This window comes from Schizosaccharomyces octosporus, assembly GCF_000150505.1.
Source record: "Schizosaccharomyces octosporus yFS286 unplaced genomic scaffold supercont6.1, whole genome shotgun sequence".
In the NCBI taxonomy this organism is placed as follows: domain Eukaryota; kingdom Fungi; phylum Ascomycota; class Schizosaccharomycetes; order Schizosaccharomycetales; family Schizosaccharomycetaceae; genus Schizosaccharomyces; species Schizosaccharomyces octosporus.
In genome coordinates, this window is record NW_013185619.1 from 1,579,757 (window position 1) to 1,600,183 (window position 20,427).

At 37.3% G+C, this 20,427-nt stretch overlaps 10 protein-coding genes and 4 non-coding genes across 14 annotated transcripts; 8 read left to right on the forward strand and 6 right to left on the reverse strand.

Annotated features, from left to right (window-relative positions):
- Positions 1-106: 106 nt before the first annotated feature.
- SOCG_03264 (uncharacterized protein) lies at positions 107-1,165 on the forward strand (the record flags this gene model as incomplete). Its single annotated transcript, XM_013161752.1, has 1 exon — positions 107-1,165. One exon carries the CDS (start codon positions 107-109, stop codon positions 1,163-1,165), a length of 1,059 nt encoding a protein of 352 aa, XP_013017206.1.
- Positions 1,166-1,249: 84 nt separating this feature from the next.
- Positions 1,250-1,912, reverse strand: SOCG_03265 (ribosomal protein subunit S26; the record flags this gene model as incomplete). The annotated part of the gene is made up of 1 exon (XM_013161753.1): positions 1,250-1,912. One exon carries the CDS (start codon positions 1,910-1,912, stop codon positions 1,250-1,252), a length of 663 nt encoding a protein of 220 aa, XP_013017207.1.
- A 241-nt stretch (positions 1,913-2,153) lies between these two features.
- Positions 2,154-2,918, forward strand: SOCG_05098 (uncharacterized protein). The gene has a single exon (XM_013162395.1). The coding sequence runs from the start codon at positions 2,224-2,226 to the stop codon at positions 2,470-2,472; it is 249 nt and encodes an 82-aa protein (XP_013017849.1). The 5' UTR covers positions 2,154-2,223; the 3' UTR covers positions 2,473-2,918.
- A 1,356-nt stretch (positions 2,919-4,274) lies between these two features.
- On the reverse strand, positions 4,275-6,215 carry SOCG_03266 (ATP-dependent RNA helicase Spb4; the record flags this gene model as incomplete). Its single annotated transcript, XM_013161754.1, has 2 exons — positions 4,275-6,069; positions 6,181-6,215. 2 exons carry the CDS (start codon positions 6,213-6,215, stop codon positions 4,275-4,277), a joined length of 1,830 nt encoding a protein of 609 aa, XP_013017208.1.
- Positions 6,216-6,305: 90 nt separating this feature from the next.
- On the forward strand, positions 6,306-7,065 carry SOCG_03267 (ubiquitin-like protein modifier Ned8). The gene is made up of 4 exons (XM_013161755.1): positions 6,306-6,398; positions 6,468-6,485; positions 6,554-6,666; positions 6,708-7,065. Exons 1-4 carry the CDS (start codon positions 6,381-6,383, stop codon positions 6,790-6,792), a joined length of 234 nt encoding a protein of 77 aa, XP_013017209.1. The 5' UTR covers positions 6,306-6,380; the 3' UTR covers positions 6,793-7,065.
- Positions 7,066-7,072: 7 nt separating this feature from the next.
- SOCG_16158 lies at positions 7,073-7,144 on the reverse strand. Its single transcript has one exon. It is a non-coding gene; the product is annotated as a tRNA-Pro (tRNA).
- Positions 7,145-7,858: 714 nt separating this feature from the next.
- Positions 7,859-8,943, forward strand: SOCG_03268 (uncharacterized protein; the record flags this gene model as incomplete). Its single annotated transcript, XM_013161756.1, has 5 exons — positions 7,859-7,973; positions 8,127-8,267; positions 8,436-8,645; positions 8,687-8,797; positions 8,861-8,943. 5 exons carry the CDS (start codon positions 7,859-7,861, stop codon positions 8,941-8,943), a joined length of 660 nt encoding a protein of 219 aa, XP_013017210.1.
- Positions 8,944-9,421: 478 nt separating this feature from the next.
- Positions 9,422-9,536, forward strand: SOCG_16159. The gene has a single exon (XR_001202978.1). It is a non-coding gene; the product is annotated as a 5S ribosomal RNA (ribosomal RNA).
- A 330-nt stretch (positions 9,537-9,866) lies between these two features.
- Positions 9,867-9,937, forward strand: SOCG_16160. The gene has a single exon. It is a non-coding gene; the product is annotated as a tRNA-Gly (tRNA).
- A 547-nt stretch (positions 9,938-10,484) lies between these two features.
- SOCG_16161 lies at positions 10,485-10,555 on the reverse strand. Its single transcript has one exon. It is a non-coding gene; the product is annotated as a tRNA-Gly (tRNA).
- Positions 10,556-12,068: 1,513 nt separating this feature from the next.
- On the forward strand, positions 12,069-14,593 carry SOCG_03269 (WD repeat/BOP1NT protein). Its single transcript, XM_013161757.1, has one exon. The coding sequence runs from the start codon at positions 12,149-12,151 to the stop codon at positions 14,360-14,362; it is 2,214 nt and encodes a 737-aa protein (XP_013017211.1). The 5' UTR covers positions 12,069-12,148; the 3' UTR covers positions 14,363-14,593.
- SOCG_03270 (paxillin-like protein Pxl1) lies at positions 14,411-16,440 on the reverse strand. The gene is made up of 2 exons (XM_013161758.1): positions 16,113-16,440; positions 14,411-16,069 (listed from the first exon to the last, which is right to left on the reverse strand). Exons 1-2 carry the CDS (start codon positions 16,139-16,141, stop codon positions 14,815-14,817), a joined length of 1,284 nt encoding a protein of 427 aa, XP_013017212.1. The 5' UTR covers positions 16,142-16,440; the 3' UTR covers positions 14,411-14,814.
- SOCG_03272 (guanyl-nucleotide exchange factor Vps901) lies at positions 16,386-20,345 on the reverse strand. Its single transcript, XM_013161760.1, has one exon. It carries the CDS (start codon positions 20,176-20,178, stop codon positions 18,484-18,486), a length of 1,695 nt encoding a protein of 564 aa, XP_013017214.1. The 5' UTR covers positions 20,179-20,345; the 3' UTR covers positions 16,386-18,483.
- On the forward strand, positions 16,509-18,431 carry SOCG_03271 (asparagine synthase). Its single transcript, XM_013161759.1, has 2 exons — positions 16,509-17,069; positions 17,129-18,431. The coding sequence occupies exons 1-2, from the start codon at positions 16,668-16,670 to the stop codon at positions 18,374-18,376; spliced, it is 1,650 nt and encodes a 549-aa protein (XP_013017213.1). The 5' UTR covers positions 16,509-16,667; the 3' UTR covers positions 18,377-18,431.
- Positions 20,346-20,427: the final 82 nt, after the last annotated feature.

The following is a 20,427-nucleotide window of genomic DNA, read 5'->3' on the forward strand; positions in this document are numbered from 1 at the left end:
TTACAAAAGAGTAATTACTGAATTCAGGATCCTCTGTTGTTCATTTATATATGAAGAGAAGCTTATAATTGAAACTGAACAGTAGACTGAAATTAAAAATTTCCTAATGTATCCATTCAGCTTTGATACTAATGACAAACAATACCTTGAACCTGACTTAAGAGGCATCGTGCGTGTATGTTCTCCTTACGTCTTATTCTTTCTGCAAACGCATCAACTTTTTCGACGAAACAAGTTAGCGTGTAATGCTTTGGGTGTTTTGATTGTAACGCAATGCTACTCTCTATGTAGGTTTTATTACCACTTTCATAATACGGATTATTTGATGGTTTCTTTACAGCATGGATTTCTCATAATGCAGGCTTTACGGACCTGTGTGCTCTCTCTGCGAAATAAAGTTCCATACCGTGTCGACGGTACGGTCAAGAAAAAGACATCCAAACATTCATTTACCGAGAGTCTACAGTACATATTTAGTATTCGCAAGTATGGATGGAGTGACAATGCTGTTCCTGAATATCAACCGGCATACCTTTCTTACGGAACTTGGGTGACTCGAACTATTATTTTATTGGCATGTTATGCTCTCACTTTGCTCATCATGCTGCAGTTCGATGTGCCGAACGCACCTTATAAAGTAAATAATGTTCTCTCAACAGTGCTGCTGTCATTTGTTAGATCTTTTTACGTTTACGTGGTTTTAAACATTGGTTATCATCTGACAACCGTACTATATATTTCCTTTGGAATCTGGGACATACAGGATTTTCCACCATTGATGAAAAATTTATTCAAAACCAAAACAGTGAACGCATTTTGGTCCACAGACTGGCACGTATGGACCAAGCCAATCTTCCGAACGCTGGGATGGGAACCTGTTCATGGACTAACGCAAAACAAGTTTCTCGGAAGTTTAGCTTGCTTTCTTATTTCGGGACTATACCACGACTTTGCCTTCTGGTCTGTTCTAGGTCACTCCAGTCCGGGAATCGTACTTCAATTTACGATATGTGCAGTCTGCATCAAGCTTGAAAAACGGTTCTCTTTCTTGGAAAAAATTCCATTCTGGCCAATTCTATTGCAAGTTGTACTTCACTGCCAGTTGGGAATGGGAAAGGTAATGAAGCAGCAAGGTTGGGGTTCATTAGCACATGTTGAGCATTAATTCTTCTCAACCCTTTATATTCTAATCTCATACAAAAAATAAAAAAGAAATAAAGAATACATAAAAAGGAAGTACAAAATGTATTTAGAGTGGTTCCATACGGCTAGCTTGGAATCTGTTGTTCACGACTGACCAATTTATCATGTTCCACCAATTGGAAATGTACTTTTCCTTATTGTTAATGCCATAGTCTTGCAAATAAGAATATTGCCATAAGTTCAAGCACAATAATGGAACAATTTCTTTTGTTCTGGTTTTGGGGAATTCTGTTCCCCATAAAAAGGCGTTAGATGCATTGTACGTACAAAGTAAAGAAAACAGTGAACGCTCGGGGCTATAGACCAGCCATAGCCATCCATCACCGAATACAGAATTACCAACTTCGATTAGCTGCGAGCGTAATTCATTAAAAGAGCCAAAAGACGCATCAATTCCTGGCTTCAAATTTACAACACCGAGATCAGCATCCTCAGACGATCGATCCGGAGGAATTATGCCAGAGAAGAAGAAGTCATGGTTGACTAGCTGACTAGAGTAATTGAAAATCTTGGTCTTTCTGGGATCATTTGCATTTTGAACCATTAAGTCTGAAGGCACTTTATAAGGAATTTGATGTAGCTTGCATTCTTTATGCAGTTCTTCTCTTAAACGATTATCATAAGAAAAGATGGTTTTGACAGCATCTCTGGATAGAAAGCTTTTGTAACCAAAATCCAACGCTTTTGTGAACCTAGTTTGTAAGTTCATTGTTTTTTACTATGCTTATCAATGAAGGGGAGAACGCTAACCAAAAAAAGGAAGAGATCACCGTTATATCACGGAATATCGTGCAGAGGTACTGATTTCGTGCAATTTCCCTTATAGAGAAGAAATTATGCAATATAAATAAAAGAAAAGGAATAAAAAAAGACCCAACACACGTTTTTTATTCTTTAGACGATATTTGCTTACTCCAGGTTCTCCAGTCTGCGAAGTAAATAACTTGGAGTAGCGGTGTCACTCAAAAGTATTAGAAGACAGAATTTGCCCTTTTGGTTTTCGGTACCAATTCTGTTTGAATGAATTACATATTATTATTAATTTCTTTTCAATTTTTAGTAAGTTATTTTAATGGTTGCTTTTCTGGAAGTGGAAACATGAATTATTCGAGTAAGACAACTTCGTCTCATATAACTAACTATCATGTTGCCAGAAAGATGAGCATATATATTAAAGCTTGGATTATCTTTTTTCAACGAATTGGCTTAAAACGAGCCATTCTATCGAGGTTTGCTTTTTCATTCCTTTTTGTTGAGGAACTTATATGAGACGAAGGCTTCTCTGCATTATACTCTGAAGCGTATTGGCAATGAAACTAAACATTAAATCCAAATTGAAACAATGAAGATTTATATACCGCGAATACTTAAATTATGACTAACGCAATTACAATCGACTAGTTGGATTCAAAAACTCAATATCGAGAGTTAATATAGAGATTAAAGTGCCTTTCGCTTTTACGAAAACATACACTATTACTGACATGGCTTTAAATTTCTTTTTTGAGATTGGTTTGTTATAATTTGATTTATTTTATTTTTTTTTCTGATAATCCTGGTTTATTTATAAAATAGTAAACAAACGAAAACCGCAAGCGCTACTAATGGTTGCTACCCATACGCAGGTTAACGATTCTTCGGGTTATACACGTTTTACAACATAGCGATAGTTTACGAAATATGTTAATAAATATGTTGAGTAAAATGATGCGAAATTCATTACTACCGTAAACTCCTGTGCGAATGAATTGAAATTGGCTTTTCATTTAAATGTGGTAAAAGTAAAAAAATAGACGAATTTACATCTAGTGTTTTCATTTTTCCCTTCCAAAGTACGTTGCGAATGTTTTATTTTTATATCCTTTGAATATGTACTCTGAGCATTTTTGACTTGGTTTCAAAATGTCCATCTTATTTGATGATCTTGTCGGTTGGAAAACGAACTGAATCTAATTCTAATGATCTTTCTGCGTACAGCAGCGTATTAATATTAGTGCTACAAATTTCAAGTAGAAGAGACTTTCTTTGTGTTCATCGCAGGACACAAACTAAACTCCCTGTGTAGGTTCTTGAAATATCAGAGAAATACCTGAGAGAAGAAGGTTATAGTTAAGGCTAAGTAAGCAATGTCATTTCCTTTTCAGATGAAAGGAAACGCGAGGTTTTACCATTCTTCCAGTTAAAAGGTTCTCAAAAATGATTGTTAAAGAAAAATCCCAATGATTTCTGTTTGCAGTCATTCTATTTCCACTTTGATTGTCTGTCTGTGCAGTATCCTACTATTTCCAACATATGCAGCCCTAGTCGGTAGCCTTAATGGATTGGGACACTTGGTGCTTGAGTCTTCTAATAATTCATATTTTGATACTTACATTACCCGTAAATTCCTTTTGTCTTCTTCTTCTTCTTCTTCTTCTTCTGCTCTTTCAAAATTTAGTTGGAAATGACTCAAAAAGAAGAAGAAGAAACCATGTATACTTATGGATTGTTAAGCAAGACGGGGAATCATCTAGTTTAATTTCTCTTTTTCTCAAAAACAATAAGTTAGTATGATCCTGCGAGTTTGAAAAACGTACTCGACTCAGCTTTGAATTATGGATTACTATCCTATTCCATATAGACATTCGGATTTGCGTTTATACTAGAATAAATGATCTTCTCGTGGTTTGGTTATATTTGCTTGGTTGATCTACATTTATCTGTTGCTCAAAAATGTCTTGTCATGTGAGACCCGACAACTTGGTGACGTTTAATACGTTATTTGTTCCACATTTTATATTAGCTGTTATAGCTGGATCCATTTGAATTGAAGCTTTCAATTAATAAACTTTACTTTTTAAATCCAAGTTACATTCATTACATAAATGCTTACTTTCGTTTCACTTGTCTAACACGAAATGAACGTGCCAAAGCAACCAAGTAAGCGTCAACTAACTTGGGACAATCAACATAATCCTACCTCTCTAGTATCCAACTCATGCTTTTCACTGATTTAGCATAAGTAAAGCAATCTATATCCTTTATATATCCATTATAACCGTATACTAAACCCTTTTATTTCCCAATTAAAATTATAAGCCATCAAATGTTATAGAGGCAGAGCCTTTTCCTCCTTTCTTTTCCTTTTGTAGAGCACGATAATCATCTTCCAATTCCGAAAGATTTTCCTCGTCAGAAACATCATCTACTTGACTACCTTCCTTTCTGTTGGATGAGCTATGCTGTTGAGACGCTTGATTTTCCTCTTCTGCTTTACGCCTTTTTTGTGTTTTGTCAAACTCACGTCTTGACTTCCTTTTTTCACGACGTACAACACGCTTCTCTTTCATATCTTTTTGTTTCGACCAAGCTTCAGCTTTCGGCTTTTTTTCTATTTTAGGTTTTTCTGGCTGATTGCCTTGTTCCTCCATTTTCCGTTGACGAGCTTGTTCGCGAGATGGGTCAAGAAAAGCTATTGTTCGGGTATCAATATCCAAAGGCTGAAATACATCGTTAGCAGCTGGAGCATCTTTCAGCTCTGGCATCTTAGGTAAGTGTAATAAGGCATAAGCCGTTCCTAGTTGATGTAAATCCAAGTCTTTTATACGGAATATAAAAGATGCTTGATGCTTGGTATATGCACGTACATGGGATACAAATCCTCTTAGTCCTTTTTCATAAATATTTCGATCCCTTCTAACTATGTCTCTAAGGTACTTAGTTAGTTCGTCGAGATGGCTTCGATCCATCAGTGATTCAGGTGTATCTATACGCTGAATTGGTACTTTACGTACCCTCAGCAACTCTTCATAATCTTCTTCCCTACCTTCATTCAGAAAAACAAGAGCTAAACCAAAACGTCCGGCACGTCCTGCCCGACCGCATCGGTGTGAAAAAGATTTAGGATCCAATGGAGGATCCAGCTGAAGCACTAAATCCACGTTTGGGATATCCAGACCACGAGAAGCGACATCCGTTGTAAGTAAAACAGATTTTGTATTATTATTTACAAACTTTTCATAGTTTCTGCTTCGATTGGACTGGGCCTGTTTGCCATGCAAAGCGATAATTTCATATGGTAACTTCATTTGAGACAACAAGGAATGAAAATATTCAACACTTGCACAAGACAGAAAAAAGACGATAGCTTTGTCATACTCTTTATTTTGAAGCATATTTAGCATTCCCTGGATCTTGTACATGGGGGGTAAGACACAGGATTGAATCGACAGCGAAGATGGTGCTCTGGTATCCTCTTTCTTAAGAGTAACCGTGACAGAAACACGAACACTATTTCGAAGCCCAGCGACCTTCAAAAAAGAGGAAACAGTATCGTTCATAGTAGCACTGAAAAGCCCTGTACGTCGTTGCTTGGGAATTTGTGAGATAATCGATTGTAAAGTTTTCTGAAAGCCCATATCAATAAGGGTATCTGCTTCGTCCAATATTAAAATCTGTAAATTTTTACTGGAAATTTTCCCCAGCATTTCGTTCAACCTCCCCGGCGTTCCAATGACAATGGTAGGATTTTTTTCTCGAAAAGAAGCCATATCGTTTGATAATGTATTTTTTCCACCAATATACATGTCAGGAACAAGTGATTTCTGTTGTGCAAGCTCTTCTGGTTGATATGCTAACAATTCTTCAGTAACATGAAAGATTTGATTTGCCAGCTCACGAGTAGGTGCGACTATGAGGGCACCCAAACCATGCTCATCGGAATCTCTTTTTAAAATTTTATCAATAGCAGGCAATAAATAAGCCAACGTCTTTCCTGAACCGGTGACAGCTTCCACGACAACGTCTTTGTTTTTCAAGAAAAGAGGAATAGTATTCGTTTGAACAGGTGTCATTTTAGTGAACCCACGAGCGTGAACCGCATCTTTTCTACATCAAAGTTAGTCGAGAGGAAGTTAAGAAAGAAAGCTACAAGGATCCCCAGAGTTTCTGATTAAAACTTTTCACAGGAAAAATCCAAACGATCATCATGTTACTTACAGCCATTGATCGATTTGCAAGTCTTGAAAACTCATCTCAGTTAATTTTCTTCAAGACTTGTCAAGTATTTTCGAGAAAGCTAAAGGACGAAGTGGTGTTGAAGACAAGTACTGAAATGGTTGTGCTAGCTATCCTGCTACCACTTACCTTATTAACTGACAAGCCAAATAAACCGTTTGCTACACAAATAATTTATAATAATGTTGATTAAAGTAAAGGTAATAAAAATAAATGAAACTCTTAGAGATTAAAGTGCGTGTTGATAGTTGTTAACAAAAGTATGATAGACACTGACAGGAAAAGAGGTTTGTTTGTCTCTATTACAACAAAAAGGGAAGCCAAAAAGACGAGGTCTAACACGAATTAACACCAGATTGAATTGGATATTGATCCAAATGACAAAGTCTCCCGTATCAAAGAAAGAGTGGAAGAAAAGGAAGGAATACCTCCATCCCAGCAACGTTTAATCTACGCAGGCAAGCAAATGTATGATGAAATTTTCTAGGATGACTCTAATAATATTACAGGGCTGACGATAAGTATGCCGAAAGTTATCATTTAGAAGGCGGTAGCGTTTTGCACTTGGTTTTAGCACTTCGTGGAGGATACTAAAATTATAAACGAAGAAAAGCAGATGATAAGACGAATGGAATTTTTATTTTTTATCCAAAATTAATATTAAAAATAGGATCTAATCTCCCACTGGTTTTGTCACCAAAGAGAATCTAAAAGGTATACTGTCGATCTCGTTAGGAGAACGACGAGCATACGTTTTAGATTCTTTTACGAAATGTAGAAAGTAATCGTTCGGGTGAAAAGTTAGTTATATATGAGTATTAAATGGTACAAAATTGAACAAAAATAAATTCTTTTCTAGCATGAATAAAAATTCGGGCTGTTCTGGGAATCGAACCCAGGACCACCATCACCCTAAGATGGTATCATACCACTAGACCAAACGGCCGTACTGTATTGTTAGTAATTATTTAAGTGACATAGAAGTTGGTCTTTGGTAATGAAATTTTTCTTGCTGAAGCAAATTCTATTAAAGTATTATTTAAAATACGGTGTTGTCTAAGTAAAGTCCTCTGTTGAAAACACCAGTTCATGTTAGATTATCTCAAAATAATGAGTATTTGCAAATGCTATAAATATGTATGAGAATTCTGAATATCAAGGTTTTATTGCTGAACTTTTCCCTCAGATTCATTAAGCCAATCATTGAAATTTTCGAAAACCTGCATTTGAGTTTGTTTCGTATATATCTCATTCAAAGATACAATATGGTTTTATTGTTGGATAGGTCCTTTGTTTACTTTTTGTAATGCGAACTTCATTTGGATTATACCATTACTAAAAAACATAGTGAACCCACAATGTTACATAATCGTAACAAGGATATGACCAGTCAGTGACATAATGTCGATGCTTACGAAATTGAGACATGCGAAAAGGCAAGTACCATGAGTTTTTCAACTACGCTTCATCTTTTGAGAGGAGCTTTTCGTTGAACAGTGTTAATAGTTAATATTTTTAAAAAAAGGAGTAAATCTTTTTTTGACCCTATCCGCGAGAATTGTGAAATTAGTACTTGCGGACTTTGTTGGTTGATTCTAGCTGGTTTCGTTTTGGATGTATATATCTGCATTATTTTGTGTTTCTAGTTGCCATTGTAAAAATGAAGAATAATTACGCTCCAGTTTCGGATTCTGATGACTCTTTCAAAGTGCTCAATGATGAAAAGTCAGACGCTAGATCTTTAGATGGTACTGGTACGCCTCCTTCGTACTCAGGTAAGATTTGTTGAAATAGAAAAAGAAGAAAGGAATGTCAATTGCTTCAATTTGTATAATTCCAGCGACTCAAAACTTGCTGTAAACAAACTCGACGAACGCCCTTATCCTTTCTCGAACAACACAAGCATTCCTCACTAATACATTCATTAGCTACAAACAAATTTATTGATTTAGAAATGGCTGATGGATCCGCTCAGCATTCCGCCCAAGAGTCCACTAACAATACTGGGTCGGATTCGAAATATTCAAAGTGGATTATTATCATATATCTCTTTTTTTTGCATCTCTTGTGTATATTGGGGCTTATGGTATTCTTCTCGTGATGTTCTTTTATTTCAAAGTTCCTGTGAGGGCGCAAGACCTTTGGGGACTTTTTGGCGGATTTATTGGAGCGATATTATTATTTCTCTGTTGTAAGTTAGCACTATCTTTTATTCTGAATGTTTCACTAACTATTAGTGGCGCATATGCTCTACCCGGGGTGGTACAAGCAAGCTGGTAGAGTGCTATCCAACATGTGTGTCGCAGTAATATATACGACTCTTCTGAATGGCGTTGGTTTCGTCTTCTATTATAATGTAAAGAAAATAATAGGATTTGAAAAGATGGACAAAGGGTTTTTCTATTTTGTTTGCATTGTTAACGTTGCCTTGTTTGTTATATTTTGGAGTATGTCTTATAACCTGCGAAATAAATTCTAACTGTTCTAGGTACGACGGATACGCGACAATTTCGAATATTCATTGCTGCTTCAGGAAACTTCATGGGAAACATAGGAGACGGCATACTAAACGGCATAAGAAATGCTGCGAATTATGTTCGTATGTACTGTTTATTATAAATTCTTTTTTTTTCTTTTCTTAGCATCTGACTAACCTAATTAGAACCGACAGATCGAGAAAATGAAGTACCTCAAAACGAAGAAATTGAGCTTCAACCTTTTGCTGGGCAAAGCGCTGAAGTTTGAGTTTTAACGAATCTTTTCCATCCCTCCTATAAATCACATTTTCCTTGGAAGCATTCATATCAATTGCAATCCCTCGAGTTTCTGTATTCTTGTCCACAAAAGTAAGCACAGCTTCATTCGGCAGGTTTGATTGTTTTTCACGTTCACTCTTTTATGAATCTTTGGATTCGTCTCGCAATAGTGTTATTTATGAATCGTTCGTTTTCTTTCTGACGAACGTCCTTGTTCATGCAACCTTTTTAATGATTTCATTCACAGCATAGAAAGCACATATCTTTCAACTGAACGATCCGATTTTTGTAACCTAATGAATCAAATTGTCGTCTACTTAGAGAGTCAAGTAAATGAATTGGAGCACGAATTATCAGACTACAACTTCCATGCAGCCATGTAAACAGACGCAGATGGAACTGAACAAATTGCATCTTGAAGTAGGATGTCCAGCAGAAATACCTTTATTTACACATTGTAAGTGTCTACGGCCACACCTAGGCGAAAACACCAGTTCCCGTCCGATCACTGCAGTTAAGCGTCTGAGGGTCTCGTTAGTACTATGGTTGGAGACAACATGGGAATCCGGGATGCTGTAGGCTTTTTTTTGATCCTCCTCCTTTTTTGAGGAATGTTCCCTGTGAAGTAACAGGGAGCAAAACAACAGTTAAATCCAATTGCAATGGTGTGTACTTGTGTTGGTACTACAGCATTGCCATTAATATTGGATTAAAATGCACGTCTTTCATTCTGTCGTCAATCCATATTTACACACGAGGATTTTTCCTGGTTTTAAGACAATTCTACCGACTTTAAAAAAGCATAAAATTGTAAACTTATTCGAGTAACCACAATCTGCAAAATAATAATTTTAGTAGCTATAATGCATCAATGCCTTATAGATTTGCTCAATATCTAGTTTATTAGCAACTGCTTTGGTGGTTTAGTGGTATAATGCTTCGTTGCCATCGAAGCGACCCGGGTTCGATTCCCGGCCGAAGCAAATTTTTTCCTCCAGCTAGTCCATTAGGAATGGCTGTACGAAACATCACATTTGCCCAAAAACAAAAGATGTACTTATTTCGATGAACTTTTATCATTAACAAAGTTCCAAATTGAAATCTTGCAAACGAACGATTTATAAGCAAGGATATCCATATATTTGCTCAGTAGCATTCCGTGCATACAAAGCATAGCTAGTTTAGTTTCTAGGTAAAGCACAGCTTGAAGAGCAGCTTTACGCTGAATTCCCCAATAAGTATCTTCTGTGGAAAATCTAAGTCGATCCACCTCTTTACGTCGAAAAGGCTAGGAAGCCATTCGTCAGTTACAGTGTCTCCTTGGTTACACTTGGTTTATTCAGATGATACATTAATCTACCTGTGCTTAATCGAGTACACACCTATTACATTCAATGATTCCACTTTTCTCTTCATTGGCGCTATAACTAATAACATAACTATACGGATTACAGCATATTTCGCAGCGAGCTTCATACCATTATAGTCTCATTAGTAAAAATGTGAATATGAAAATAAAATTATTTATTTTGCTTCGGCCGGGAATCGAACCCGGGTCGCTTCGATGGCAACGAAGCATTATACCACTAAACCACCAAAGCAGTTGTTAGTAAAAGGTGTCAAGTATTTATCTGTAACATAATTTGCTGTGAATGCAAATGCATTATTGCATGGACGAAAATTGAATGCATAAGATTTGCGTAAACAGTAATTAACGATTTGTTTTTGCCTCTGTGAACAGTCTAGTGTACCTAATAAAGGATCGTTTGATTCATCATCAATCTTTGCTCGTAATGCTTGATGAGTATGCACACTTATCATTGAGTTAAATGAAATTAAAGGACCAAGTCAACGAAGACAATGCTATACATTACATGCGACTAATACGCATTTTAGAGTAGTATCTTTTGTTTCATTCAAGTGTAAACAAAAATTTTATGTGGCTGTAATTGAAGAGCAGTACAATAAACAAAAGGTCCCCTTTATAAGTTGAATTGTCTTTCAATAAATGTGTATAAATTAAAAGGATTCCTTATAACATTTTTATTAGTATATATAGAGTAGATTTGGTTTGCGTCTAGTTTATTGTTGCTTTCCAAATTCGTAAGTGATTATCGCAATAACTTGACGCGGCTCTTGAGGAATTAAAAATAATTAGTACTAAAAATTTCCTTTACAGTGTTATCATTAGCTTTATAACCAATGAATCCTAATATCTGCAAAAAAAGGATTGTTTACATTTATATAAACAAACCCGGGTTGGTGCGGATTTTGCTTAGTGAATATATAGAGATAATGATAACTTTTTGAACGTTGATCTTAAGAGGACTTGAAGAAAAGTTTCTACATACTCCCTGCTATGTGAATTCAAAAGTTTTACAATAGTGCAATTATTTTCAACTAGGCGAAGTGGAAAGATTCCATATACGATTGGAGCTGCAATCCAATTATGCGTAGTAAACTTTTTTCCGTTCTTTTTCGATTGCCATTGTAAGACATACTGGTTAGATGGCTTTCTTTGATGTATGATGCTGACTAGGTAATGTATTCCTCAGTTTTATCTTACCTTGGCAAACTCAATAATACATACAGATTCGTTTGAATTTCCAATAGATTAATAATATAGAGGATATATTTAATTCTCTATCCACAGTGACAAATGAAGAAAGGGATGCAGACGAACGCTGATCCCTTCCCTTCGTTTGTGTTCTTGCTTCCTGTTACTTCACAAGGAACATCCATCAGAATTCACATAAAACAGGTCAAAAGAAGCAATTACATAAAAGAAAAACAGAATCCATAGCATTGCAAACTTCCATGTTTCATCTAGGTAAAACAGTACACGGTGTACAGGCTCATGACGTTTTCAGGTGAATTGTTGCATCTGGTCCTCATTTATTGGTTTGCCTCAAGTTTACTTATACTACAATAAAAAAACAAAAATCAAATTGTTAAAGCTATACCAGACATGAATTTGGAAATTTGAAATATTATTTATTAACTTTTTGCATCTAAAACGTTTTAAGCTTTCTGAAATAATCTACACATACTCGAAACTGTTATATATATAATTGTAACAAAATATTAATTACGCAACCCATGTTCGGGATCTGTAATTCTTTTTGCAAACTGTTGCAGAAATACCGTAAACATATTGACAAATCTATGCTTTTTGAAACCTGCCCTTTTCCACAATGCAGACTGGTTTGCAAAAGAGGAAGTCGCGTTCCAAACAATTGGCAAAGGATACCAATGAAGAACGAAATCTAAACAATGTCGCCGAAAAAGTTTCAGGGGAGGCAGATAATGGAGAAGGTGAAAATTCTTCACGAACGAAATTAAATGCTGAAAATCAGGATAGCGAAGAAGAGGAGGAAATTCCTTCTATTGATGCAGAAATTGATGATGAAAATGAAAACGTAGAAGAGTCGCCAAGTGATTTTAGCACTCCGGAATTGTCCGAGGATGATTATGAAAATCCAGAAGAAGACGAAAAGGAGTTGGATGACGAGATTGATGCTGGCTATTCATCCGACTCTTCTACTGAAGAAGGACCAGGAGGATTATACCCTTCTCCTGACGATGATAATCTTTACATAAATTACGATATAGATGGAAAGAAAATCACGCGTCCTGCAACGCCGGCTGCGCTCGATTCTTTAATCTCAAGCATCGATAAAGACAAGGGATGGACGGGTATTGTCGACCCGATGACAGGACAACCAGTGAACTTAACTACTGAAGAGCTTGGATTATTGAAACGTCTTGCTCAATCCCAAGTTCCAGACGAAAGCTTCGACCCATACCCAGACTATGATGATTTCTTTACCAAAAATGTTCAACTTACTCCGGTTTCTAGTGCACCTGAACCAAAAAGACGGTTTGCACCTTCCAAACATGAAGAGAAACGTATTTTGCAACTTGCTTACGCTATTCGTAAAGGTCATATTATGACACCTACTCAACGTACTGAGCAAGAGAAAGAGCATAGGTCAGAGTTTGCTGACCGTGATTTGTGGGCTGATGACGAACAAGCTACAGTTAACAAACAACTTGATTATGCACCTGCTCCGAAGCTTCCCCCTCCATCGCATGAAGAGAGTTATAATCCTCCTGAAGAATACCTCAAGAAGGATTCTAAGAGATATCCTTCCTTGCGTCTCGTACCTGCTTACAGCAATCTAATTAAGGAACGCTTTGAAAGATGTTTGGATCTTTATTTAGCACCCCGTGTTCGACGGTCTAAGTTGAACATTGATCCAGAATCTCTTCTTCCCAAATTACCTAGTCCTTCTGAATTGCGTCCTTTCCCTACACGCTGCACTAACGTGTACATTGGTCATAAAGGTCGTGTACGTAGTATTTCAGCACATAAGGATGGTATCTGGTTAGCTAGTGGTGGTGACGATGGCATCTTGCGAGTCTGGGAGATTCTTACTGGTCGTTGCGTTTGGAAATGTGCTCTGGATAGTTTTGGAAATGTACGAGATGCTGAATCTGATTCGGAAGACACCGAGAAGGCTAATAAACCATGCATCATCCAATCTCTTGCTTGGGGTCCTCTTTCCGAGGTGCCAGTATTGGCGGTTGGAGTCGATGAAACTCTTTATTTCATTACTCCTCCTCTTTTCTCTCCCGAGCAAATGGAAAACAGTAAGGAGCATTTCACTTCGAACCCATATCAAGAATCTAGTGCTGTTTGGCGAAGAGGTTCCAAAAAATCATCAAATATGAACGGTGCCATTGTACATGCGACTGTCAGTACTTCTTACTCTATCAAGTCTTTATCCTGGCATCGCCGCGGTGATTATATCGCTACATGTTCTCCAATTGCATCTGGCCGTGCTGTACTTATTCACCAGCTTTCAAGGGGAGCTAGTCAATCACCTTTCTCGAAATCTCGTGGCTCCGTTCAAGCCATCGCTTTCCACCCAACTCAACCTTATCTTCTGGTAGCTACCCAGCGATATGTTCGTATTTACAATCTTGTCAAGCAAGAACTTGTGAAAACGCTTCTCGCAGGTGTTAAGTGGATTTCTAGTATCAGTGTCCATCCTAGTGGAGACCATGTCATTATCGGATCCTACGATAAAAGACTCTGTTGGTTTGATTTGGATTTATCTTCTAAGCCTTACAAGACACTTCGTTATCATACTCGTGCTGTTCGTGATGTCTCTTACCATCCTACATTACCACTGTTCTCTTCTGCTTCGGACGATGGCGATGTTCAGGTCTTCCACGGACGTGTTTACAATGATTTGCTTGCTAGTCCTTTAATTGTACCTCTCAAAATTCTACGCAATCATAAAGTTGTTGATAATGTTGGAGTCCTTTCTAGTAGTTGGCATCCCCGTGAGGCTTGGTTATTCACTTCTGGTGCTAGTGGTGAAATTAGAATGTGGACTTAGTGTTTTTTCAAATTACCGTTAAATATTTGGACATAGATTAAAAGTTTTGCCGGCGACGTCTATAACTAAAACAAAAAAAAAAGAAATAGCTTAGATTAAAACTAGCATAATTGGTTTAGATGAGTTAAATGGGATATTTAATAAGGATTTTTGGGTCTTCACAATTAACAAGTTTATATACAACTCGTTTGCAGTAGGCATGAATAAAAATTTCAGATGTTTTTGATAAAATCGAAAAAATTAATAGTAAATAACAGTCGTAAATCGAAAGGAAAAAAATAACATAGCTTAATGCATATACAAAAGATAAAAGAAGATAATCAACCAAATGACAAAAAATGTTTTTTAAAGAACGAGAGCCGTGGTATTCCGAATATAGCCAGAGACTGAAAATGAACTGAGCAACAATTGGAAAAAAAATAAAGTTTCACAACGGCGGATTCCGAGAGTGACTATTTTAAGTTGAATTTGACAGATATTGCTTTACAAGAGCGACAAATAGGTGTATCTTCAATGACAAAATAACCATCGTCGCCAAGTAAACGATTGCAAACACCACAATTCCAACAATCGTGGTGATATTCCCCATCGATTCCGTTGACGCTTACCCCTAAAATAGGTTTTCTGCATTTGTTACACTTTACAGCGTATTTGTTATCATAACAATTTTGACACCAATATAAGTCATCGCGAAATATACAAGGACTGTTTTCACGAAAGTTTTCTGAACAACCAGCACAAAAGTGATGATTTTCATGAAACCAATCATTACCGATGTGAATTGCCCGGTCTTCTATAGGTGTTGTACAATATTTACAGCGAGGACTAAATTGCTCGTGATAGTCTAAATGACAATAAAAGTTATCATCACGGAAAAAGAAACCAACATGCTCTAGGTTCTGGAAGCAAGTGGCACAGTGAAAGCAATTAGGGTGCATTTTCTTATTTGCAGCAGTAATTATACGACCAGCACGCAGGGACAAACCACACGCGTAACATGATTTTTCTGAATTTGAGCGGTGAAGATGAGACTTACTAGCAGGACCAGAGCATGAGAACTGTACAGGAGGCATGGGGAGAATACGATTAAATTGTTTGGAAACGGGAGATGGATCGGATTCAAAGTCCTCATCACCTGCGATATCTTGTTGCGACTCTAAATTAGTATTTGTGTCATGAGTAGAGATTATGGGGAATTGTTTGGTAGAAGGCAACTTCCTAGACATTGAGGGGAAGTGACCATTACTTGATTTGTAACTGTCGAACGTAGAATGTTGGGGTTGTTGAGTAAAGTTCGATTCTGACTTAACGTTGGAAGAATTCTCAGTTATATCTGAATCAAAAGCATTTTCTTGCTCTATAAATGGTAAAGAAGGGGATGTGTGACGTGGCAGCGGACGATCATTATAAGTGAGTGGAGGAGAAGGACGTCGATTGAAATTCAAGTTGTCTGGAAAAGCAAAACGAACTCGAGGTTGTTTGCTAGGCGAGGAGCGATCGACTTGAGCAATAGGTTCAATACTTGTCGGTTTATTTACCGATGGACGTCCACAAGCGTCGATATTAATAGGAGATTGCACAGATTTTTTCTCTATGTCTTCATTTAAATTAGAAGAAAAGCCAGAAGTAGACAGCCTAGGCAAAGACGGAGGAAGATCAGAAGCAGTACCTGGAGCAGCTCGAGGGCCTGTCAAGCGACGCTCGAATCTACAATTTATTAGAAAGATGGACAGCAAACGAAGTGAATTACCTTGGTAAACCAACAACCGGATTTTGCATGTGAAATAATGTTCAAATGAGAAGGAAAAACAACTACTAAATATGAAATTTACCAAATATTTAAGTCGCAATGTAGCAAAGTGATTAACGTATAAAGAGTCAAGTCTGTTATTGTTACAAAGCAAAAGGTTCACCAGACATAAATTTCTGGAAAAAAATTCTTCCAATTCCCAAACCAAATGTCTGAAAGATCCAAAAACTAACGTCGAAGACTCAAAACGAATGGTAGAGGGCAAGTTGTTTAATAACGATAGCGCAGTTTTCGGAAGAATTTCTAAATAATATGTAGTTGCTATGGAAACATTGTTTACTATTTACTTAGCGACAGAAGTTCATTCAATTAAATCGTTAAATAACTTAACAAACAGGAAGGATGGGATTAGCAGCAATTAAGCAAATACAATGGGATTTACCATAGGGGTGTGCATAACGGTAAACCAAATTACGTGGGCTAACATTTAACAATAAAACGCATCAATCATAAAAAAAGTTAGTTGCCAGATATAAAGCTTTCTTTGGCTAATTCATGTGCGGGATTCTCTTTGCACTATCACCAGGTGGGATTGACGGACTCTCATCTTCGTTTGTACCATGTGTTCGTGAGCGCATACGTGCTCGAGGTCCTGACGCGTTTGGCAAGTTTCAACACGAAGTCGCAGGTTGGAATTTAGAATATGAATCTAGCGTCTTACATTTGAGAGGACCATGTGAAAGTCCAACAATTCAGCCACACGTGGATGACGATGGTAATGTTCTATGTTGGAACGGTGAAATATGGCAGATGGGCGGTGAAGCAGGATTCGATTCTTTGCAGTGTTGCAATGAGAATGATGGCTCCAAGCTTTTTAGAATATTAAAAGAAAATGATGAAGATGTTGAAAGTGTCCTACGCTTAATTCAAGGTCCTTTTGCTTTTGTTTACTATCAGGTACAAACAAATGCAGCAGCTTTTCGGCCCATAAACATAATGCTAATATAATTTTTTAGAAATCTAAGAACACATTGTGGTTTGGAAGGGACCGTCTTGGAAGACGCTCATTGCTTTACCATCAAGAACAAGAACGGTTTATACTTGCTAGTGTTAGTCATGGCAAGGAGTTTCAAGAAGTACCACCAGGATTTTATGCATTCAATTTACAAGATAATCATCCTTCTACTCCTATCCATCCTTTTCCTTCTGCATTTGTACCCTTCCACTTGTTACCCTTAAGCATTGAAATTCCTATTTCCTCGAGTATTGAAACCCCTCTAGAAACCTTCTATGCCCAATTATCAGAATCGCTTAAAGACAGGGTTCTTACTATACCAAGCAGTAATGAAAGTTATAACAATATTCAACAAACAAAGATTATAACCCCCCGTCTGGCGGTGCTCTACTCTGGCGGTGTCGATTGCGGAGTTATAGCACGCATAATTCATGACATTCTTCCTCCAAATGAACCGATTGATTTGATCAATGTCGCTTTCGAAAATCCTAGATTCATGGATACTTTCGTTAATGCCGATGCTGCTGATTGTTTTACCTCTATACCAGACCCATACAATGTTTGTCCCGATAGACAAACAGGGTTACAGGGGTGGAGCGAACTAATGAACGTATGTCCAGGTCGTATTTGGAATTTCATTGCTGTAAACGTGCCTTACTCGGAGGCTTTAAAAAACAAGGATCTTGTTACAAGCTTAATATACCCTAATGATTCTATCATGGACTTTTCTATTGGCTTAGCGTTCTATTTCGCTTCCAAAGGAGAGGGCGTGTTACTACAATCTTTTGATGACATACAAAAAAATCACAGCTGCTCGCCTTACAAAACCCCTGCCAAGGTATTGTTTAGTGGTTTAGGAGCCGACGAACAATTAGGTGGATATATGAGGCATCTCAGAGCTTTTGAAAGAAGAGGAATGGAAGGCCTAGATGAGGAACTTAAGCTCGATATCGAGAGAATTCCCCATAGAAACCTTGGTCGGGATGATAGAGTTATGTCAAACCAAGGAAAAGAAGTACGATATCCTTTTTTGGACGAAAGACTTATGGCTCTGTTAAGTAAAATGCCTACTTCTTCAAAAATGCGATTGGACTTAGTGGGAGGTGATAAACTTATTTTACGAGAATTGGCCAGAAAATTACAAACTCCTTTAGTCGGCCAAGAAAAAAAAAGAGCCATTCAATTTGGATCAAAAGCTGCCAAAATGGAATCGGGAACTGGTCGCACTTCAGGAAAAAAGAAGTTGTAATCCATTAATATAGCAATATGGTAAAATACATTCATTCATATTCCTTAACCTTGCGTAAAACAAAATTGCTTAAGTACAACTCGTAAAATCGTAACATCATCAGTAACTTAGCTCATTTCCAACAAGGAATCGATAGAACTAGTCAATCTCCCCTCTTGCGCGTTAAGTACAACCTCTATAACTTCACTGTCAAAAGCAGGGAACATAGCCTGAAGCGCGGCAATAGCCTCTGCTTTTTCCTTAGACCGTATCCGTTCTACTTCAACCGTTTCCAAGGAAGCATTTGTTGCTTCACGTAGCGCACCACTAGGAGAAATGTCATTTTCGAGTGTGTCAGGATTTCTTGGTTTTGGCGTTCTGGTAGAAGAAGACGAATACTCTCTAGAAACCTTATAAGATGGTCTCTCCCCCAAATTACAATGGGAACCATCTTCATTTTCTGCTTGATCCTTGTCATTTAAACTACCGGACAGACTCCTGAGCCAAGATTCGGGAACAAATGATAACGATTTTGATGTTGATCGCGGTCTGCTTGAACTTTCGCCTTGACTCTTAGACTCAATATCGACCTGTAATTTTGACATTCCTTGTTGAATATTAGGTTGGGTCTCGTTGGGCGTTTGAGAGCCTTCTCGGGTATTTAATGAGATAGGTGGTAAAATCTCTCTTTCTTTAATCGTCTTTGCTTCCATTTTCTGTAAGGATTTTTCAATTTCATCATTGAATTCTTCTTCGGAAATAGTTAACGAATTTGTGTCTAACGCTTGAATAAAAGACATAGCTCCCATAAGGGTAGATAAGTAGTATAGTACTTCTCCGGAAAGCTTTTCAGGTGAGCGAAATCTTTGGATATACTGAATATTTGAAACGAGATGTTTTGGGTGAGCTTTCAGTAGAACAAATATTAAGACAGGAACAAATGCGTCAGCTGATTCTTCCTTAACAACGTTTCGTAAGTAGCTATATATTACCTTACAACAGTTCATCAAGCATATAATCTTGTCACGAGGAGCATGATAGTCATTAATACGTCGTAGTTCATCTGCTGCGAGTCGAAAAAATTTAGAGCTCGACTTTGCTCTTTTAATATCAAGATGCTCCTCTCGAACCCATTGAAACAGTTCCATTTTTTGATACAATATATGATCCTCTTCCACGTCGTCAGAGTGTTCACTACTTAAAGGCATGCCTTCTTTGGCAATTTCTGGGGAAAATAATCTAGAGTAAAGTCGGTTTGAGACAAGCTTTTCCATGCCTTCTTTGGCATTGTCAATTTCTGCCTGTGATCCGGAAACCCATGGCTCATACTGTTCGATCTTTTCTCCGATAAAGGCCAAAAAATCTTGAATAAGTTTGACTTGATAACTTACGGACCATCTTCGCTTCATAAACTCCGAAAGAAAACTTTTGAGATACTTTGCAACAGGCTCGGCAGGGCTTGAACGAAGTTGCTCTAAAAAACGATGAAAATCAAAAACGGGTTCACCCATTTCTGTCTCACCGTAGCGGTTCGAAGCCCTTGGAATTCCATCCACAGCATCACTTTGTGTTTGCTGCTTGTCATCAGTAGCTTGCTTTTCTTCTAACGCATCGTTCACTTCCGGTTTGTCATAATTAACGGTGCTGCTGTCAGAATATACTTCTGGACCATGTTTTTTGTTATGTTGCTCATAAGCCAATTTCTGGACATCCAAATTGTCATCCAAAGTAATTAATGGCTTTTCCTCGCCGTCTTGAAACGCCTTATTTTGCTCATTCACTTTGCTATTTGCTGATTGTTTATTCGACGAGTCGCTATCCATGATACTTTTTTAAAAAAGTTTTCTTGAGAATAAATTTAAATCATCCTATTAATATTTGCTTGCTTCTATAAAATATATAAATTACAAGAATTCGGTGATGATGGTAAGGTGAAATCTGGCGATGGTCAAAACAATATATCATACTTAAGAGGCAGCATGAAATAAGCATATACCACAAGACATAGTAAGTACTAGCAGAAGCTTATACTCAGTAATCTTTATTATATAAACATTTATTACTAACTCTTA

What these genes read in the sequence shown, in the direction of transcription:
- SOCG_03272 (XM_013161760.1), bottom strand. Translation starts at nt 20,178, where the DNA reads ATGGATAGCGACTCGTCGAATAAACAATCAGCAAATAGCAAAGTGAAT.
- SOCG_03269 (XM_013161757.1), top strand. Translation starts at nt 12,149, where the DNA reads ATGCAGACTGGTTTGCAAAAGAGGAAGTCGCGTTCCAAACAATTGGCA.
- SOCG_03267 (XM_013161755.1), top strand. An exon ending in ATCTACGCAGGCAAGCAAAT is followed by an intron (nt 6,667 to 6,707) that starts GTATGATGAAAT and finishes ATAATATTACAG; the next exon opens with GGCTGACGATAAGTATGCCG.
- SOCG_03271 (XM_013161759.1), top strand. Translation starts at nt 16,668, where the DNA reads ATGTGCGGGATTCTCTTTGCACTATCACCAGGTGGGATTGACGGACTC. An exon ending in TTGCTTTTGTTTACTATCAG is followed by an intron (nt 17,070 to 17,128) that starts GTACAAACAAAT and finishes ATAATTTTTTAG; the next exon opens with AAATCTAAGAACACATTGTG.
- SOCG_05098 (XM_013162395.1), top strand. Translation starts at nt 2,224, where the DNA reads ATGAATTACATATTATTATTAATTTCTTTTCAATTTTTAGTAAGTTAT.
- SOCG_03270 (XM_013161758.1), bottom strand. Translation starts at nt 16,141, where the DNA reads ATGCAAAATCCGGTTGTTGGTTTACCAAG. An exon ending in CCGGTTGTTGGTTTACCAAG is followed by an intron (nt 16,070 to 16,112) that starts GTAATTCACTTC and finishes AATAAATTGTAG; the next exon opens with ATTCGAGCGTCGCTTGACAG.